General features: G+C 51.9%; 1 protein-coding gene and 1 gene segment (V, D, J or C); both read right to left on the bottom strand.

Annotated features, from left to right (window-relative positions):
* Positions 1-17,900, bottom strand: part of LOC119244483 (immunoglobulin lambda-1 light chain-like) — a 47,132-nt gene extending 29,232 nt beyond the window's left edge. Inside the window, exons 1-2 of the mRNA XM_054694879.1 lie at positions 17,855-17,900; positions 17,202-17,489 (exon numbers count right to left, since the gene is read on the bottom strand). Coding sequence (XP_054550854.1) covers positions 17,202-17,489; positions 17,855-17,900 — 334 coding nt within the window. The remainder of the gene's footprint in view (positions 1-17,201; positions 17,490-17,854) is intronic.
* On the bottom strand, positions 8,931-9,651 carry LOC119244486 (immunoglobulin lambda variable 3-9-like). The segment is given in 2 exon segments: positions 8,931-9,235; positions 9,606-9,651. Coding segments are annotated over 2 exon segments (351 nt in total).
* Positions 17,901-18,370: the final 470 nt, after the last annotated feature.

Genomic DNA, 18,370 nt, shown 5'->3' with positions numbered 1-18,370 from the left:
CACAGAGAGATCTCCTTACTATGATTAGCTCTGTCATACGGGTCATGTTCTTCTGTCCCCCATCTTCCTGGTGCTCTGTGATTACCTGGACCATCACTACCTGTTTGGGTCCTGAGGGTTAGTCATGTGCTGTGATGAGTGTCCTTCTGGAGTGCAGTTCCTTTTTCCCCAAGTTGTGTGTTGAGCTGAGCCCCTTCATGGTTGTGCCACCTTGTGCCAAATCGGGGCGGCTGTGTGGGTAGGGCTGTCAGTCCTGCCAGACACTGGCACTTAGAATTTGACCCCAAGCCCCCTCTCAGGTGTGTTCAGGGGTTGGTGCTGCAGGTGCACATTGGCCCATGGCTGCCCAGTGTAGCTACAGGATGTGCCTTGTGAGTCTGGGTCACCTGCTGCGTGGTGCCCTCTAGGTGCAACCATGTGCAGTGCCAGCTGCCAGCTGCAGGGTAACCAGGGAGGCTCACTGTTTTGGTGTGAGCCTGCTCACTGGTAGGTTTGCTGCATGTGCTTTGGGGCTGCTGGGCTTCTGGCAGGGGTGGATGCAGCACTGGCACTGCCTCCCTGTGGCTGTGGGTTGTGGGTGTGGCATGGACCAAGAGGTGGGCCTTGTAGTGTGACTGGAACCTCTCACCCTGGTGGTGTGTGGTGTGTGGGCTGGGCCCACTGGTCTGCCGGAGGCGGCTCTGGAGGCTGGAGGCATCTGTGGTGAAAGAGTGGGAACTGGGCTATGCCCCCCTGCTGGTTATTGGGGAAGAGCACACACACATGCTGAAGGGGTGCAGTCTGTGGGGGAGCACAGACTCCGGTGGGGTCCACTACTAGCTGGCACATGAGAGATCAAGTGAATTTGCTAGCACGCAGGTGGTTGTTATCAAGGCCAGGCCTGCTTGTCTGCCAGGTGTCACCCCCGTGATGGTTGCTCCTTGGCTCCCAGCCAGCTTGGTTATTTCCATGTGTGGCCAAGCCCTCAGGAGGGACTTGCCTTCAGGGTCTGGTGTGGGAAGGGTGGGATCCAGGAAGGCACCAGCTGCACTGTTATCAGCAATGTGGTAAGAGGCTGCTACGATGGGACCAGTGGTGACCCTGGATTATATTTTCAAATTCCTGGGCTCCCAGGCCCATGCTGTAATGTGGGATCAGGGTCAAATGCTATTCACCAGCAGGTCAAATGGTGTCCAGACTGGTGTGATTACTTTTGTAGGGTAAATCAATTTTAGGCTCTTTGGCCCACTAGCCTTTGTGGCTCTCATCTGCGGCCTTGATCCTGTTGGCACAGAAAGTGCTTGGGCACATGGGCGAGGGACATGCCTGCCTGATTGTGGGCACCTGGAGTAGGTGTGTGACATGCCTCAATAAGTGTGCACACCTGGCCTAGAGGTCAGGGCTATGAGGGTGGCGTCACTCAGAGGATGACACTACGAGGCACACCTGCAAGGTCACAGAGGGCACACGAGAGAACGCCAGCGAGGGCCCAGGGAAAAGCAAGCTCAGAGATTCCTGGGGATTGGGGGGCTTGTAGCGTCCTGGCCCTGCAGTCCTCCTGCCCGCCCTGGACATGGTTGGCTACTGCACTTTGAATCCCAGGCGCAAAGTCACTCATCACTCATCACTCATCAGGTCTTCAGGGTTCAATCCTTGTCTCTGTTTTCTCCTTGGTTCCTGTGCTCACTGTGTGGCCTCAGTGCGGCAGCTTCAGGTGCTTGTCTTCATGTTTAATCCAGACTTGCAGAGCCGGAGGCAGGTGCACACACTTGCATGGAGAATCTTCAGTTTAAGTTTTGGGAAAAATCTTGCAAGGACTGCTGTGCTCCACACTGCACAGCAGTCACCTTCCCAGGACAAGAGCTGCCTGTGGGCTCCTCCTGCCCCTGCCCCTGTCATAACCTTGACATGAGAATCATGTCTCATGGGCACTTGGTCCCATCTGACCTGGGGTTGGCAGTGGCAGCTCCCTCCCTGCTTGGGCACCATTAAGAGGACAGAGAATGACCTTCATCTGGCTCCCATTTACATTCTCATCGTCACGTCTACATCAGCTCGTTGGTCCAGAGGAGGCTCCTGTGTCACTTTATTCCAAATTATAACCCACAAACCCCAGGTGGCGTGGATGTGTGAGACGTACGTGGAGTGTGACACATGTCCCTGCAGTCCCCTGACGCCCCCTCCTACAGTGGAAGGACTGCAGGAAACCCCCACTGGAGGGGTGCATGGAGACCTTGTTTGGGACACAGTGACTATAAAATTTCAGTCAGAATAACTGGTCACTGGAGTGGGGCGGGGGGAGATTCTCTTTGCCCCATGACTCTGTGATCCTGGTGTCAGGATCCCTGCAGAACTGAGCCCTGATGTCCATCTTGGGTCCTGCTCCCCTGCTCCCTGACCACCCATCCCCAGCCCCAGCACCCCTTCCTCTCCTGCCCAATTAGGAGTCACCCAGGCCCCAGGCAGCTACTAGACTCCCTCAAGCTATAACCTTGTGAGACAGTCAACAGGGGTCTAGTCTGATGCCCTCTGACCCAGATAAGGTCAGGGCCTGGGACCAGGGACACTTAGTCACTATGTCTGCTGTGGAGAATCAGTGTGTCCAGTGACCTGCTCCCCACCCAACCACATTCATTTGAGGTGGGTCCCCACAGGTTGAGACATGGTGGGTCTACATTTCTACCGTGAGCATCTACTCTCCCTCATCCCTGCTGCTGGGCTCCCTTGATGTGTCCTGGTCAGTCCTACAAAGTTCTGTGGGCAGATGTGGAGCCATTTTCAGCATCACAAGCTGATAATCTACCCCATTAGAATCCCCAATGTGCCCCTATTCTCCCATTGCAGACCTTCTCACAGGTTCTTTGATGCCCAACTGTTGCCCAGTCTGCTCCCTCCATGGGGCTCAGAACTCTCTGTCCAGCCTCCCTTGGAGTCAGATGTTTTCTGCTGAACCTCAGTCCTGACAGGAGTCCTGCTCCCTCCATAGGGACCAGGAGGCAGGACACTCCCTGCCGACAATTCCTTGAAACTCTGAGACTCCACACTCTTCTCTGAGCCGAACCCATGCTGTGGGCACGGGCTGTGAGTTCTGGGTTATGGTCATTGTCCACACCCTCTCTCAGGGTCAGGATCCTTCTTGTCTCTCCCAGCATCACCCCACAGGCCTGAGGGAGGACACAGATGCTGTGTTGTCCAAATGACCTCAGTGATAACCTCTGTCCCTCGCTGTCCTGGTGTCTGGGAGGAGGTCATAGCCACAGGGATGGAAGGAGAAGAGTCAAGATCTCAGAGTCCTGCAGGGAGATGGGGAGTAGCTCATCCTGAGCCCTGTGGGGAAGAGGGGGCGGGGGAGGGAGGTTTTGGCCTCACTTCCCCTTTGTCCACCAATATAATAGCCTGCGCCACAGTAATACTCAGCCTCGTCCTCAGGCTGGATGTTGGAGATGGTCAAGTAGCGGTCAGCCCCTGAGCTGGAGCCTGAGAAGTGATCGGGGATCCCCTACCCCTTTTCGTGGCTTCCATCACTATCAACATTCATCACATGCCGCGGGACCCACCCTGGCAGCTGTTGAAACCATCTAATGGTGAATGCGCTGTGCTACCTACTCAGGGTGCAGGTGAGCTTGGCTGAGGCCCCCAGGGAGGCAGATGCAGAAGGGGTCTGGGTCAGCACAGACCCAGCACAGAGACCTGGAACAGAAGATTCAAGAATCACGGTGAGGGAGATTTGAAGGATTTACCGGGGAGCGGAATCCCTGAGTGTCTGGGCTGCTCTGACCTGTGGAGACCATGAGGGGCAGGAGGTAGAAGGACACCCAGGCCATGGTGGAGGCTTCCAGGAGCTCTGCCCTGAGGCTGCCCAGCTGCACTGGCCTCTCCAGGCTCCTGTCTTGTCCTCCCTGCCTGCAGCTCCAGGAGGCGGGGCAGTCAATGCAAATCTCTCTCCAGTCCCCAGGGTGTGTGTCTCAGTCTTGTCTGAGCCCTGAGCCTAAGGGCCTCAAGCTGAACCTGACCAAGGTCTCAGGTCCCCATGTCCAACCCACACAGATTCTGTGTTTTCTGCCATGGAAGGAGCAGGAGGAGGGTCCCCAGCTCTGGCCACAGACCGACTCAGACTTAACTGGGAATCAGATTCCAGCACTGTTATCAGCTGAGTGTTCACTGCATAGACTCAGGGAGGACAGATGCTTGAATACAGTAGCTGGGGCCCTGACAGGAGTGCTCAGGAGGCCTGGGATGAGGAAAGGAGGAAAACATGACGCCAGTTATGTTTCCGCATGGGAATTCTGGGACAGAGAATCTGCTGTGGCCTCAGTCCCTCTCCTAGTTCTGACTTGAGTAAGTTGCACGTCACTCCATGCCTCAGTTTCCCCATCTGTGAAATGGGTGAAATGAGACAATTATTCTCGGGATTGCTACAGAAGGATTTAATAAGTATGAATTGTTTTCAATGGTTAGACATGTGTTAAGAACATAGAAATTTTTTCTTCCTCCTCTATTAAAATTCATATCCACGTATCTCTTAATATAAACATGGATACTGAGCACACAGGAATAAGTAAAGTGAAGGAATAAAATGTTTTGGATTTGACACATTGACATGGTTTTATTTAACTGTAATACCAAATTGCACAGGCACAACACACACTCACACTCACACTCACACTCATAAACAGGCTAACCTATTTAATGCCCTTTGCATAGATAGCAGAAGTAATATCCTCTCAGATCCCTGTCCTAGTTACTGGGCCTTTATGCCCATGGGCAGGATCATGGTTCCCTAATGTCCTGGCAGAACGAGGGCACATCTGCCTCATGCTTGACCAGACTCTGTGCAGACTGTTATTTCATTACCATTGTGACCACCCCATTCTGAGAGAGGGGCCCTCATCCCATAGATCTGCAAACCTGTCCTGCATGAGGGTATCACACAGCCCAGTGGGCAGATGAGGCCCGAGGAGGCTCCGGGTGGGCTGCCTTCACTGAGGGGAGGGGAGCTGGGGCACAGGTAGCAGATGGGCACAGGGCACAGGTAGCACCTGATTCTGATCCTTCCCAGTCGGTCCACAGAGGCGCATGGCGCTGCAGAGGATCTGAGGGATGAATGAGCACATCAGCGCTGAGCTGGCAGGCTAGAGATCCAAGACCTGCAGATGGAAAAGAGAATAGCAGGTATCCTGGGGGCTCCTCATCCAGTTAGCAGCTGTACCAGAACCCCTCCTCCACTGAGACAACAATGGGCTTGTCTCTTTTGTCCTGATGGGAGGCCAACGAAGTCACCTCATCACCTGTCAGAGGTTTGTCACCATGTTAAGGTAAGAGAGCAGGATGGAGCCATGGACAGTCATTAGTGGAGGGTCAGTGTCCTTGTGGGCCTCCAGTCCTGCCCACCTGATTGATCCCTAAGAGCTTGGTGATGTAACGTCCATCTGCAGTGTCTTCAAGGAGAGGGAGGCCTTGACCATGGAGGAACTGGGCTGTGGGTTGAATTGGGTTGACAAGCTAAACCTATTCGCCTGGTCTTTGCAAGAAGGGTCATCTGGAGACAGATACTCCCAAGGGAGAGCCCATGGAAGAAGGGGGCAGAATCTACAAGCTGAGGAAGCACAGCAAAGTAGCCATTGCTGAAGAGAGGGACAGACCACATTCTCTTCACAGTACACAAAAAATCCAAACAAAGCAAACCAAAACCAACATTGCCAATGCCTTCATTGATATTATCTTCAGAACTGAGTTAACACATCTCACTTGTCAGCCCCTAGTATGTGGGTCACTGTCATTGCAGTCCTAGTCACCCCAAGTGCCTGCCCTGAAGGTGTCAGCTGTCTATCCTTCCAGAATCTTCTGTCTCTGGCATCACCAGCCCCAGGGTTGAACCTGCTGCCATGTGCTTCTCTTCCCTCAATGTCTGACCGTCCTCCCAGGAGCCTGTCTCCAGCACCTAGTAAGCAAACCATCCTCTGTGGTCAGAGATCCTTTGACCCCCTGCCTGCTCTTTCTAGGGTCACAGTGGAGAGAGATGCCCATGGTCATTAGGGTCCTGTCCTGTTCCACAGAACAGTCTGCTGTTTCCATGTGAGTTGTCAGCATAACTGTGTAGAATCAGGCACTAGTTTCCTGGGTCCTGCGCACAATCTGAAATTTCACAGTGTGTCTCTATGGGATAGAGTTGTGAGGAGGGGTGACCTGTGCTGAGGGATCGCAGGGTGTAGTGTCCTGAGAGAATATTCAGTCAAGTGTCTCACTGGGTCTTTATCTTGTAGATGGATCCATGGGGATGGGACTTTGGAACAGAACACGGAAGGGTCATTTTCTGTTTAAGATGTCGGATCAGTTGCCAAGGGACGATGAGGACAGGGGGTTGTCATAATACATGAGGTGGAGGGTAGGGAGCGATGTGACAGCAGAAGTGGCCTCTGATATAGACTCAGGCCTATTCAGGTTTCACTGAGCAATACCCCCTCCCTCATAATTGGGTCGTTTTATTTCCTTGTTGCTGAAGGTGTCCTAATTTCTTAGTTTTGTGCCCTTATTGTTGCCAACAAAGTCTGAGTATTTTTAGGCATTATTTTTTCAAAGACCTGTTCTACCTACACAACCCAAGCTTCTCTCACTATTCTCTCCATTACACACGCTCGCTGAATTTGACTCCAACTCAAAGATAATCTGGTCATTGATTGCATTTACTGTCTTTGTTTCTTTTGAGTTTTTCTACTGTAGTGTCATCAATTTCAGTAGGTTTTCACTTGTAGCATCTCCTATGCTGTTACTCCAGACACTGCATTGTTTAGTCTGAGATATTTAGTTTCAATTCTAGGAGTTTAGTTGCCATTTTTAAAATGTATCTTCTTGTCTCCACCTAGCAGGTTCCCTCACTCCCTGACCTCAGGAAGGTGGACTATAGCAAAATAACGACTTCTGATACGATCTCCAAATTGTACCTTCTGGGCACATTCTGGGACAATCTGAATAAATGACTGTAGCACTTATTACAGCTCATATGTCCTGTTCTGTGCAGGGCATTTTGATAAGGTACCAGGTGTGGTGAATTTCCTTTTAGGTCCCGGGTGCTTTGCATTCCCTCTCCCTGTGCTTTTGAGAGACACCGGAAATTCTGTTTTCCTGGGCACAGGAATTTCTATTTTCCTTTACACTTTAGGTGGCACCTGAGCAGTCTTTGATTTGGGTGAATCTACTACATGTTAAGGTGAATTCTCATGATTTCTCAAACTAACTTTGGACCATTGTCCTCTGCCTGGGGAGCAGGCACTAGTGATGGGGTGGGGGTGAAATCTGTGGGGGTTACGCTATTGTCCTTGGGTGGGTCTTCTGCCTTGTATTGCCAGCAAGGCACAGAGAAGGTTTTCTACGATCCAAGAAGATGGGTAAAGGAGAGTCCTGGAGCCCTCGGTGGCTTTTTCAGGCTCTGAGCTTTTCACATCATTTGTTGTGTGGCAACCAGGTACATAGCAGGTAGGAACCCCCCAATCCCTCCTACTGGTGAATGTTTACCCTTTCTGGGCTCTTTGTTTTTGCTCATGGTCTCTATTCCTCTGCTCCTGCTCCTGCTGCTGTTTCTCTTTCTCCTACCACTGTCATCTCTGTGACGCCGCCCTTCTATGCCCAAACTCTCAGCCCACGTGCGCCCACGTACGAACACCCACACCCTACTCCAGGTGTCTGCTATCAGGCACATGTGCATGCTCACAGGTGTGGGTCTTACATGCCAATGGTGGGAGGGGGGAAAATCCTGACAATTTCCTCTTACCCTACACTCCTCTAGCAGTTTCCTCCCACACTATCTTATCTGGGCTCTTAGGAAAGTTTCCATACTCTGCAGTGGTCTCTGTGCTGTTCTTTGGCCTCCTAAGGTCATTTGACACGCAGGTCCATGCATCGGTTTTGGGTGATGGGCAGGAAGGATACGGCAGGTAGAGCAGACACCGCCATATGTGCTTATAACTGAGACTCAGCTGGGAGACCCTGCAGGGTCCTCCTGACGGAGGCGGGGCCTGGGACCTGGCATGAGGGCATCATTGGCCCTGAGTCTCTCAGAGAGGAGGCATCAGCTGGGAAAAAGCTTCTCTCAGACCAAGGACTCCCAAGAGGGCACATTGGTGAGCAGCCAGGGGCCCCCAGCAGTGTTGGGGAGGTGCTGTGTGTGTCTCTGTGTGTGTGTGTGTGTGTGTGCATATCAAGACTTTAGAGGTCCTACATTCATTCTCCGTTGTCCACAACAATGGTTTTCTCTATTCTAATTTCAGAGGCGCACTGGAGTGTGCTGCTTCAAGAGGTTGGGGAAGGTGGGAGGTTCTGGGGATTCATCAGGACATTTGGCCAATACTCCCAGTCACCACCAGAAGGACATCAAAGGGCCGTGACAACTTGTTAAACACACAACACAAGTTGTCCATGAGGCTGCCTCAGCCGTGAAGCCTGAGGGACAAGTGTCAGCACCAGAGCCTCGTCCTCGTGCCCTCAGGTTTCAGACCAACATCTGAGGCCCAGGAGCCCACGAGACTCCCATATCAAGGCACCGCTCACATCTAGGCCAGCAAGTCATATGTTTGCTTGGCTTCTGCCTCTTCCCTATAAAAGCCTTTCCTCAGTTCCCTTGCAGGAGTGTCCTGACTGTGAAGTTTTGTGTTACTCGCTCAAATATAGTGACTATTTCTTGAGTGACTCATTTTATGTTTTAACACAACAGAGAAATGTTCCTCTTTCTGTCCTTCCTGTCATTGCTGTATCTTCAATTCAAAGACTTGCTCGGGACACCCTGCCCTGACACAGACACTGCAGACCAGCCTGGGGGCTGGCAGAGGAGGAGCCTGGGGGCTCAGATCTGGGGCCAGGTCAGAGCAGCTCATGGCTGTGTCTCCATCCCCCTTGGGCCGGAGGCGTTTGTGACCAGATGGGGAAGGGGTTTGTGTCTCACTTCTCCATGGCCCCTGTCACTGTGGATGTTTACTGCTGCTGTCCCACACCTGACAGTAATAGTCAGCCTCATCCTCGGCCTGGGTTTTGCTGATGGTCAGGGTGGCGGTGTTCCCCAAGCTGGAGCCAGCGATCCGGTCAGAGATCCCTGAGGGTCGGGTGCTATCATACATGACCAGCAGAGGGGCCTGTCCTGGCTTCTGCTGGTACCAGTAAGCAACACTATCTTCAATGTTGTCTCCCTGACACGTCATCCTGGCCGTCTGTCCCAGAGACACCGACACTGAGAGTGGCTGAGTCAGCGTGTAGGAGACCACAGAGCCTGCAGGCAGAAAAGGAGAGGGGGGTTAATGTGCAGAACTCATTTCCAGAACATCTCCACTTGCCTGGCCTGGACTCAGATCCAGTGGTTTCTGGATACCCTGGGTGCCCACATCCCTAGTCTCATCCTTAGTGTCCTATGAACCTGGATGTGTATGACGTTTATGACATATGATTAAATTCCCCACCACTTCTCTTAGCAGGCACAGGCCCTCAGGCTCACACCAAGCAGTGAGCACAGCAGGGTCTACCCATACCAGGCCCCTCCTAGGCAGAATCATGGGATTCTGGCCCCCACAGCAACCTCACTAAGTCAGTGCCAGGCTGGTCCCTCAGCCTAGGCTGGGGTGCAATGAACTTGGGTAAGGTACCTGTGCAATGAGCCAGGAGGCTCAGGAGCAGAGGGGTCCAGGCCATGTTGGGGTCCCTGATGCTGCTCCCTGAGGCTGAAGCTGGGCAGGTTCTTCCCAGGCCTGTCATATACCCTTGCTGGAGAGAGCTGCTGGGTATGCAAATCAGCCAGGGTCAGGCTGCTGTTTGGGGAGTTCTGTGTTTCAGAGAAGACTCAGGGATATTATTCTTAAAGTCCCCACCCTCAGCTTAGGGATTCTCCTTCCCTGATGGTCTTATGGTCTGGTTGAATCTCCTCCCCAGACTCTGTCCTGGCCTCTGTGCTGGAAGCCCCTTCCCAGCAGAGCTCAGTGTGGAGTCTGTCTGTGTTTTCATGTTCTTGTCTGTAGGTGCCGTGAGGAGGTTTAGTGGGGGAAGTTCCCACCGCAGGATGATGTTTTGGAGCAGCAGAACAGCATAAACCTCCTCCCTTGCACAGCACACGTGGCGTCATGGAGATAGATAGATATCATGTCCTTCCAGGAAATACTTGGTGATCCCTGTGCAAACTCTACTAGCAGCTGAGATGAATGTTCACCCTAATTAACTATATTTAATTCTTGGGAAAGATATTAATAATAAAAGTATTAATGTATAATCAAGGGACAGAAGTTTTTGCAGCAATCACTGGGTGCCAGGCTCTCCTCTAGGATGTGGATGGTTTTGTATGGCAGGGCAGGAGGGTCTCTGAGCAAAAGGTAGGAGGCGGAATGTGTGAGTACAGAGAAGTTGGGTGTGAAGAAGCAAAGTCATTTTAGCTCGTCCGGCTTGTGTGTGTTTGGGAGATGATTCCTGATGTGTCTGACCTTGTGCCAGTGAAATTGCTAATTCAACACGTTCAGATCAGGACTTGAAGTCTGAAGATGGTGCATGATTGTCAAGGATGAGACTGTAGGAAAATGTTACTGAATGACTCTGGTGTTCCCTCATGGTGACTAACCCTCCTATCACATCCAAGGGAGAAAAGGAGAAGGGGGTTAATGTGCAGGAACCATTCCCAGAACGTCTCCTCTTGCCTGGCCTGATTCAGATCCTGTGGTTTCTGGATCCCCTTTCCTCAGTCTCATCCTCAGTGTCCTGTGAGCCTGGATGTGAATGATTATGACAAATGATTAAATTCCCCACCACTTCTCTTAGCAGGCACAGACCCTAGGGCTCACACCAGGCAGTGAGCACAGCGGGGGTCTACCCAACCAGGTCCCGCCTAAGCAGAATCATGGGAATCGGCCTTCAATGTAGCCCCACTGAGCACAGAGTCAGTGCTAGGCTGGTCCCTCAGCCTGGACCTGGGGTGCAATGAGCCTGGGTAATGTACCTGTGCAATGAGCCAGGAGGCCCAGGAGGAGAGGGGTCCAGGCCATGGTGGGGTCCCTGATCCTGTTCCCTGAGGCTGAGTCTGGGCAGGTTCCCCCCTGGCCTGTCTTATCCCCTTGCTGGAGAGAGCTGCTCGGTATGCAAATCAGCCAGGGCCAGGCTCCAGCTTGGGGAAATTGTGGTTTCAGAGAAGACTCAGGGATATTATTTTTAAAGTCCACACCCTCAGCTTAGAGATTCTATTCTCTGCTATTCTCTGCTTGTCTTGTGGTCTGGTTGGATCCCCTCCTCAGACTCTGTCCTGGCCTCTGTCCTGGAAGCCCCTTCCAGGGCAGAGCTCAGGGTAGAGTCTGTCTCTGTTTTCTGGTTCTGGCCTGTAGGTGCCATTAGAAGGCTTAGTGGCGGGGGGGTTGGGGGGGCGGGGGTCACCCCAGAGCGCAGTACCCATAGCAGACAGAATAATCCTCTTCCCTTGCACAGCACACGTAGCATCATGGAGGTTTTAAATTTTCTTCCTGGTTGCCTGAGGCTGGTGATAGGGGCCATGCCTCGGTATCCCCAAGTTTGCTTAGGTCAGATAGATATTATATCCTCCCAGGAAATGCTTGGTGACTCCTTTGCAAACTCTAATAGCAGCTGAGTTGAATGTTTACCCTAATTAAGTGTATTCAATTAATGTATAATATATTACTAATAAAAGTATCAATTTATAATCAAGGCAACAAAAGTTTTTGCAGCAATCACTGGGTGCCAGGCTCTCATCTAGGATGTGGATGGTTTTGTATGGCAGGGCAGGAAGGTCTCTGAGCAAAAGGTAGGAGCGGGAATGTGTGAATACAGAGAAGTTGGGTGTGAAGAAGCAAAGTCATTTTAGCTCGTCCGGCTTGTGTGTGTTTGGGAGATGATTCCTGATGTGTCTGACCTTGTGCCAGTGAAACTGGTAATTCAACATGTTCAGATCAGGACTTGAAGTCTGAAGATGGTGCATGATTGTCAAGGATGAGACTGTAGGAAAATGTTACTGAATTACTCTGGTGTTTCCTCATGGTGGCTAACCCTCCTGTCACATCCTCCAGGGTGTTCAAAACACCCTGACACATGTGGCTCTTTCCTTCCCCTTGGTGGACAGTCTGTAATGGCTGCAGGAGGCTCCAGGGCATCAGCTGCTCAGGTTTGCATTCAGAGGCAACATCTCAGGTGGTGATTCCCTGGTCCGTGGGCTGCACTTTCATATGAGGCCTCTGTTCATCTCAAGGTCAGGGACAGGGGCCTCAGATCAACAAGGGTAATATGAGCATGTGTACTTATAGGAGGGAGGTTCAGGACTCACCTGAGACACACCTGGAAGAACTATCAGGTAACAGGGTGGCACTGGGGAGAACAGGAGTCAGGAAATGTCTCTTCATGGTGCCAGCTGTGTGTGCAGTGAAATCATGGGGCCTTGGGGTGACTGCACCCCAGACAGATAGGAGAACATCTGTCCAGGAAATATTTGTGATCCTCACTCCACTCTTGGACACACTCCTTCTGGTCTATTGCATGAACATGGCACTGTCCTTGCTCTTGGGAGTTTCTGTATTGTGGATGGAGCAGAGCAAGAGCATCGCTGGTTTTCAGACACAGCAGATGGTCCTCACGAGTCCCTTGTGTGTTGTCTCATCTATTTGAAAGCTGGACACCATTCACAGGTTCCTTGTCTGGATTGACAACGTGACCCAGTGATGGCTGAAGTGTGATAAGTGCCATTTGACTGTGATGCTTTTCAATGAAGTTTTGGTGTGAGTTCAAGGGTCATACTAGATTCATACAGCAGCTTTCCCCTTGAATGAGGATGTGAAGGCTGCAGCTGCAGCAGCCACTCCCAGGTCTCATGTTAACAAAAGGAGAACAATGTCTCCATAAGGCGTGGTTGAACCAGAGAATAAGCCGGATCTGGGATCTCATGGAATGGGTGGGTCTCTGTGGAAAAGCCATCTCCCTCCAGAGTTCTTGTAGGATAAAAAAATGCCTTTTGTATTTGCTGTGCATGTAAAAGACCTGTCATTTCCTGGCTATTGGGAAAATGATTCATAGAAATCAATTCATTAATGAAAATGATGGTAAAGATGAGCAACCAGGTAATTAATATCAGATGAAAAATGACCCATAGGTGTTGAGTGATGACAGTCTGGAGGGGCCCTTTGGAGCTTGTCAGGAGAAAAGATGGAAAAAGTAGTAGGAAGTGTCTCCAGACACACTTGATTCAGTTTCTGTCTGATGATGCCAAGGCCAATGCACCCTCACAATCCTGGACCGTCAAAACTTATCTAACTCCATATATGTATATCTTTTTCTTTTCAAAAACAGGGGTTCCAGTTGGGGTTTTTGGCCCCACCCTTGGATCTGCACAGAGCCAGTCTGCAGGGGGACATGCTCCCTTTCAAGGCCGGTGGAGAGACACTGGGCAGCATCTGAGAGTGGTGTGTTCGGGCCAGAACCCTCTCCAGGCACAGGGATCTGAGGCTGCAGAGCCCACATGCCACCATAAGGTGGGCACAGGGACCTCTCTTGTGAATGCTTGTTGGGAGAGTCTTCTCGCGCTCCTGGAGCGGAGCATGAGGTCAGACAACCTGAGCATGTGCTAAACATGACTGACCTTCAGCTAATTTCCAAGCCCATAGGAACCAAAGCACCCTGTGCAAAATGAAATTACTTGGGAAAAAACCTTTCCATGTCGGGGCTGATTTTGGTCTGACTAATGAAACCCTGTCAGGCTTTCACTTTACTCTGGCCTAGCTTTCCTCCCTTTTCCTTTCACTGCCATAAGCCTGTCTTAGCTCCAAGATGGTGGAGACAGATTTGAGCCTTGAGTCACCTGTGTCCTTGTGGCCTCAGTTTCAGGTGCTTGTCTTCCTTGTTGTTAATCCAGAGTGTAGTGGAAAAGCTCCACACCTCAGCGATGTCTTTCCTATTCTCCCTATTGCCCCAACACTGGGGTGTCTTTCTTAGTGAGAACCATCGAGGGAGAAAAGGAGGTGGGGTTTAATGTGCAGGGCCCATTCCCAGTGCACCTACACTTGCCTGGACTCACATCTAGTAGTTCCTGTGCCCTGGGTGTCCCCTTCCTTCAGCCTCATCCTCAGTGTCTCCTGAGCCTGGCTGAAAGATGTATGGTGGTGATTTTTGAGAAATGAATGAACACCACCCTTCCCCTAATCTTGGGAGGCACAACCCCTCAGGATCACACAAAACAGTGAGCACAGTGGGGTCTACCCACAATACATTCCCCCCAGATCATGAGATTCCTATCTCCACAGGCAGCCCTCACTGAGTTCAGAGTAACAACGAGGCTTGTTCCAGAGCCTGGAGGTGCATGAGGAGAGGTGTCCAAGCCATGGTGGGGTCCCTGATCCTGTTCCCTGAGGCCTGGCAGGTTTCCCCTTCTCCCCCAGGCCTGTCTCATCCCCTGTTTGAGAGAGCTGCTGGGTGTGCAAATCAGCCAGGCCTGGGCTGCTGCTTGGGGGGCTTTGTGGGTTCAGAAAAGACTCAGACTCAGCCCCCAGAGACACAGAGTGGTGGGACACTTCTCTGGAGTCTCCACCCTCAACTCAGGGGTCCTCCTTCCCTGCTGGTCTCATGGTCTGGCTGAATCTCCTCTCTTAGACTCTGTCGTCTTTTTTCTCTGGGCGGGTCTTGCCACAGCAGAGCTCAGCTGATGTCTGTGTGTTCTGATCCTGTTCTGGAACTGACATTTCCAGGCTGAGATTGGGTCAGATCCTCCTCTCCCCACAGCCACTGAGCAGCAGATCCTGAATGAGGATCGTTCCTCACTCGCACACACTCATGAGACATTGATCCATCATTTCTCTTGCCTGGGCGAGTGGGAAATACACTGGGCTGTGCCTCAGTACCCTCGTGTGCACTCAGGTCACATGGAGATCACGGGGTCCAAAATACTGTGTGAGAGTGAGGCCTGGAAAGGAATCTAAGAGCTGTGCCCCCTGTGAGATCACTATAATCCAGTGTGTTTTGCTGATGAGGTGAGGGTTTAAGTGACAAGCTGTCTTCATTTGTAATCAATTCAACATAAGTTTATCAAACACCTGCTGTGTCCAGCTCTCGTCCAGGGCCTGGACAGTGAGGTCATTTTAGCAGGACTGAGCTATGTGGAAGAACAGAAATGTCTGAATACGAGCCAGAGAAACAAGCCATTTCGATAAGCCCCAGACCGCAGCCATGGAGTCTGAAATGGGGACATCATTGACAAGGGTGATCCCTGTCACTTAGGTTTTAGCTCCTGGTGGCTGCTGCTCCCCCTGTCACAGCTGCCTGGAGGCTGGAACATCAGGATGCAGGTGGCTCTCTGCTGCCCCCTGGTGGCTCCCTGCTCTGGGGGCAGCAGGCACAGAGGCTTCCAGTGTTCAGATTTGGATTCAGAAGCTGCAGTTCAGGAGGGGATTCCCTGAGACATGAAATGCTAGTCCCGTGGGTGAATTACCCTCTCCGTGGCCCCTATTTTTCACAAGACTAGCCACAGGGTGTTCAGTTGATCACATGGAAAACAAGCATGAACGTGGCCCTGGGGGAAGAAAGGGCTGGGGCTAAATGAGATCCTGCATGTCACCGTCAGGTCGTGGACTTGGCACTGGGGACACCTTCCTGGGGCAGATGCCAGAACCTGAGAACGTAGGTGACAAATGGCTGGTGGACGCCACTGCAGGTGGTGCCCCAAGACCTGCCTCTGGGGTGGGATCAGCTGGCAGGAGGTTTATAGGGAGAGTGCTTGGGCCACCCCAGTGCCAGAGATGGGTGAGGGCAGGATGCGCCGAGGGAGGGCTCAGCGGGACCTTCATCCTCAGAGATCCCACAGGACTCTGCTGCTTGGCTGCCCCTTTGAGCCCTCCCAGGTGGCTGCGTGTCTGGTCTTCAGACCCTCGCACTCATCAGGCTTGGAGGCCCGACTCTAGGGCAGGGACATGGCACAGGTGGAGGTGGCGCCCTTCATGGGAGGGCTGGTGCACGATGCCAGGCTGTCTGCGGGCAGCTCCCCAGCAGGTGGAGCAATGACTCCTCCATTCCAGAAGGGATTTGCTGCTGCTACAGACTGTCCACCACACCAACCCTCTTGAGATCTGGTGGTTTCCAATTCTTAGCGTTCAGCAAAAGTGGAAGAGCATGAAAACTGTCAGCTAATAGACTGTGGACAATAAAATGTGTCCATCGATGACCAAGATTTTTGGCATGAAAGTGGGAGGAGCTCAGGTCGGTGAGAGACACTGTATCACACAACTCCTGCTTACAAGACTGAGCTTTCTCTGAGTCTCATATGAAAGTGAAGCAAGAACAGACTGAAGTCAGATCCTGCTGCATTCTACAGAAATTTCAGTGACAGCAGATCAATGAGCCAACACTATACTATAATTATTTATGATGCTCTTAATATTTTTGTTGCTTTGATTAAATTTTGCTACTGAAAGTTATGCTGATATCACTAGGAGGAAGAGAATCAACGAACACTCAGAATCCCAGGGGAGAAAACACTTTTTTAATTGTCTATTTTGATGACAGATTTATAAAGGCATAATAAATGAGATTTCCAGTTATAAAAATATGCACAGATCAAGTGACCAAGAAGTGTAGTATGGACATAGAGCTCAAAGAGGAAAGGAGAAACAGTTGTGCATGATAGGCAAGAATTTTTGAAAAGGAAAGAGTGGCCCCCACACCTGATGATATTTGCTTCCGTTCGCTGTGTGTAAGGGAGTGATGTGAAAGTTTTCTATGAAAATGCTCAGATGTCAACCTACAAAGGAGCAGGGAGGCTGCTGCCCCTCCCTTCTCCTCCCAGGGCGGTCCTTCTCCATAAAGCAGGCCTTGGGCTCCAGTGCAGGGTGATCCTGAACTAATAAGAATGACCACGAGAGTCAGCGGCCACCCAGAGCCAGACACTGTCCTTCCTGAATCTTGACTCCTCTCAGCACCCCCGGGACAAGTGAAGACAATGAGCCTGGAGAGGCCTTGGCTTTCCAGAAGGCCTTGGCGCGAGGGTCCTTGTGTACCAGGATGCTGATAAGAGTTTCAGAGCTCAACAGACTCCCACCCTCTCTAATTCAGCAGGGGAACAGCAGCCCTGAGAATAAAAATCTGCTCAGAGTCTCCCAGCCCAAAGGGCTACCTTAGGAGGCCTCTGAGGTCTGTGGGAGTGAGCACAGGCCTGGGAGGGAGGTTCTTGTCCCACTTCCCCATCTGTCTGTGTCACAGTGAGTAACGCCAGCTGCTCCCACTGCCATCACCTACTGCACAGTAATAGTCAGCCTCGTCCTCGGCCTGGGTCCCGCTGATGGTCAGGGTGGCCGTGTTCCCCGAGTTGGAGCCAGAGAACCGGTCAGGAATCCCTGAGGGCCGCTTGTTATCCTCATAAATGACCAGCACAGGGGCCTGGCCTGCCTTCTGCTGGTACCAGTAAGCATATTTACCACCAATGTTGTTTCCCTGACACGTCATCCTGGCCGTCTCTCCCAGAGACACCGACACTGAGGAAGGCTGAGTCAGCTGATAGGAGACCACAGAGCCTGCAAGGGAGAAAGAGAGGGTGGGCGAAGATGTAAGTCCTATTCGCAGGAGACCCCCACGCTCCTTAGACTAAGGACCCAGGATTCTCTGGTTCCTAGGTGCACCTTCCCTTAGCCTAGTCCCAGTGTCCCATGAGCCTGGTGGTGAATGGAGGCCTCAGCCAAAGAGAAAACACTCCCCTTCTCCTGGCAGCTAGAGGCCCTCAGACTCACACCAAATAGCCTTGGTGGCTCAGTACCCAGGCTCCCACCCTGCACAGGGTCATGAGCAATCTGGCCCTAAGGCAGCCCTTGCTGAGCTCAGAGTCAAGGCCAAGCTGGTCCCAGAGCCCTGGAACTGGGGTGCAGTGAGCCTGTTAAGATACCTGTGCAGTAAGCCAGGAGGCCCAGGAGGAGCGGGGTCCAGGCCATGGTGGGGTCCCTGATCCTACTCCCTGAGGTGAGCCTAGGCAGGTTCCAGCCAGGCCTGTCTTATCCCCTTGCTGGAGAGAGCTACTGGGTATGCAAATCAGCCAGGCCCAGCTGCTGCTTGGGGAGTTTTGTGGTTTCAGAGAAGACTCAGCCTCCAGGGACTTGGGGAGGGAGGGGTGATTTTTGAGTCCCCAACTCAGCTTAGGGATCCTCTTTCTCTGCTGCCTCATGGTCTGGTTGAATCTCCTCCCCTAGTTCTGTCCTGGCCTCTCTGCTGCGCAGCTCCTTCCCAAGCAAAACTCAGTGTGGAGTATAGTTTTCTGATTCCCATCTGTAGGTATGTTTATGAGGCTGAGTTGGGCCACCCCAGGTGCAATACCCGAATATAGTAATGGAATATACCTCCTCCCTTGAACAGCTCATCTGGAATCATTGATGATTTTAAATTTTCCTCCAGGTTCCTGAGGCCA

The sequence above is a fragment of the Talpa occidentalis genome, unplaced genomic scaffold, assembly GCF_014898055.3.
Source record: "Talpa occidentalis isolate TD23 unplaced genomic scaffold, MPIMG_talOcc4v2.1 talOcc4.14, whole genome shotgun sequence".
Classification (NCBI taxonomy): domain Eukaryota; kingdom Metazoa; phylum Chordata; class Mammalia; order Eulipotyphla; family Talpidae; genus Talpa; species Talpa occidentalis.
Note: the sequence above shows the minus strand (reverse complement) of the source record. Positions and strands in the feature narration are given on the sequence as shown.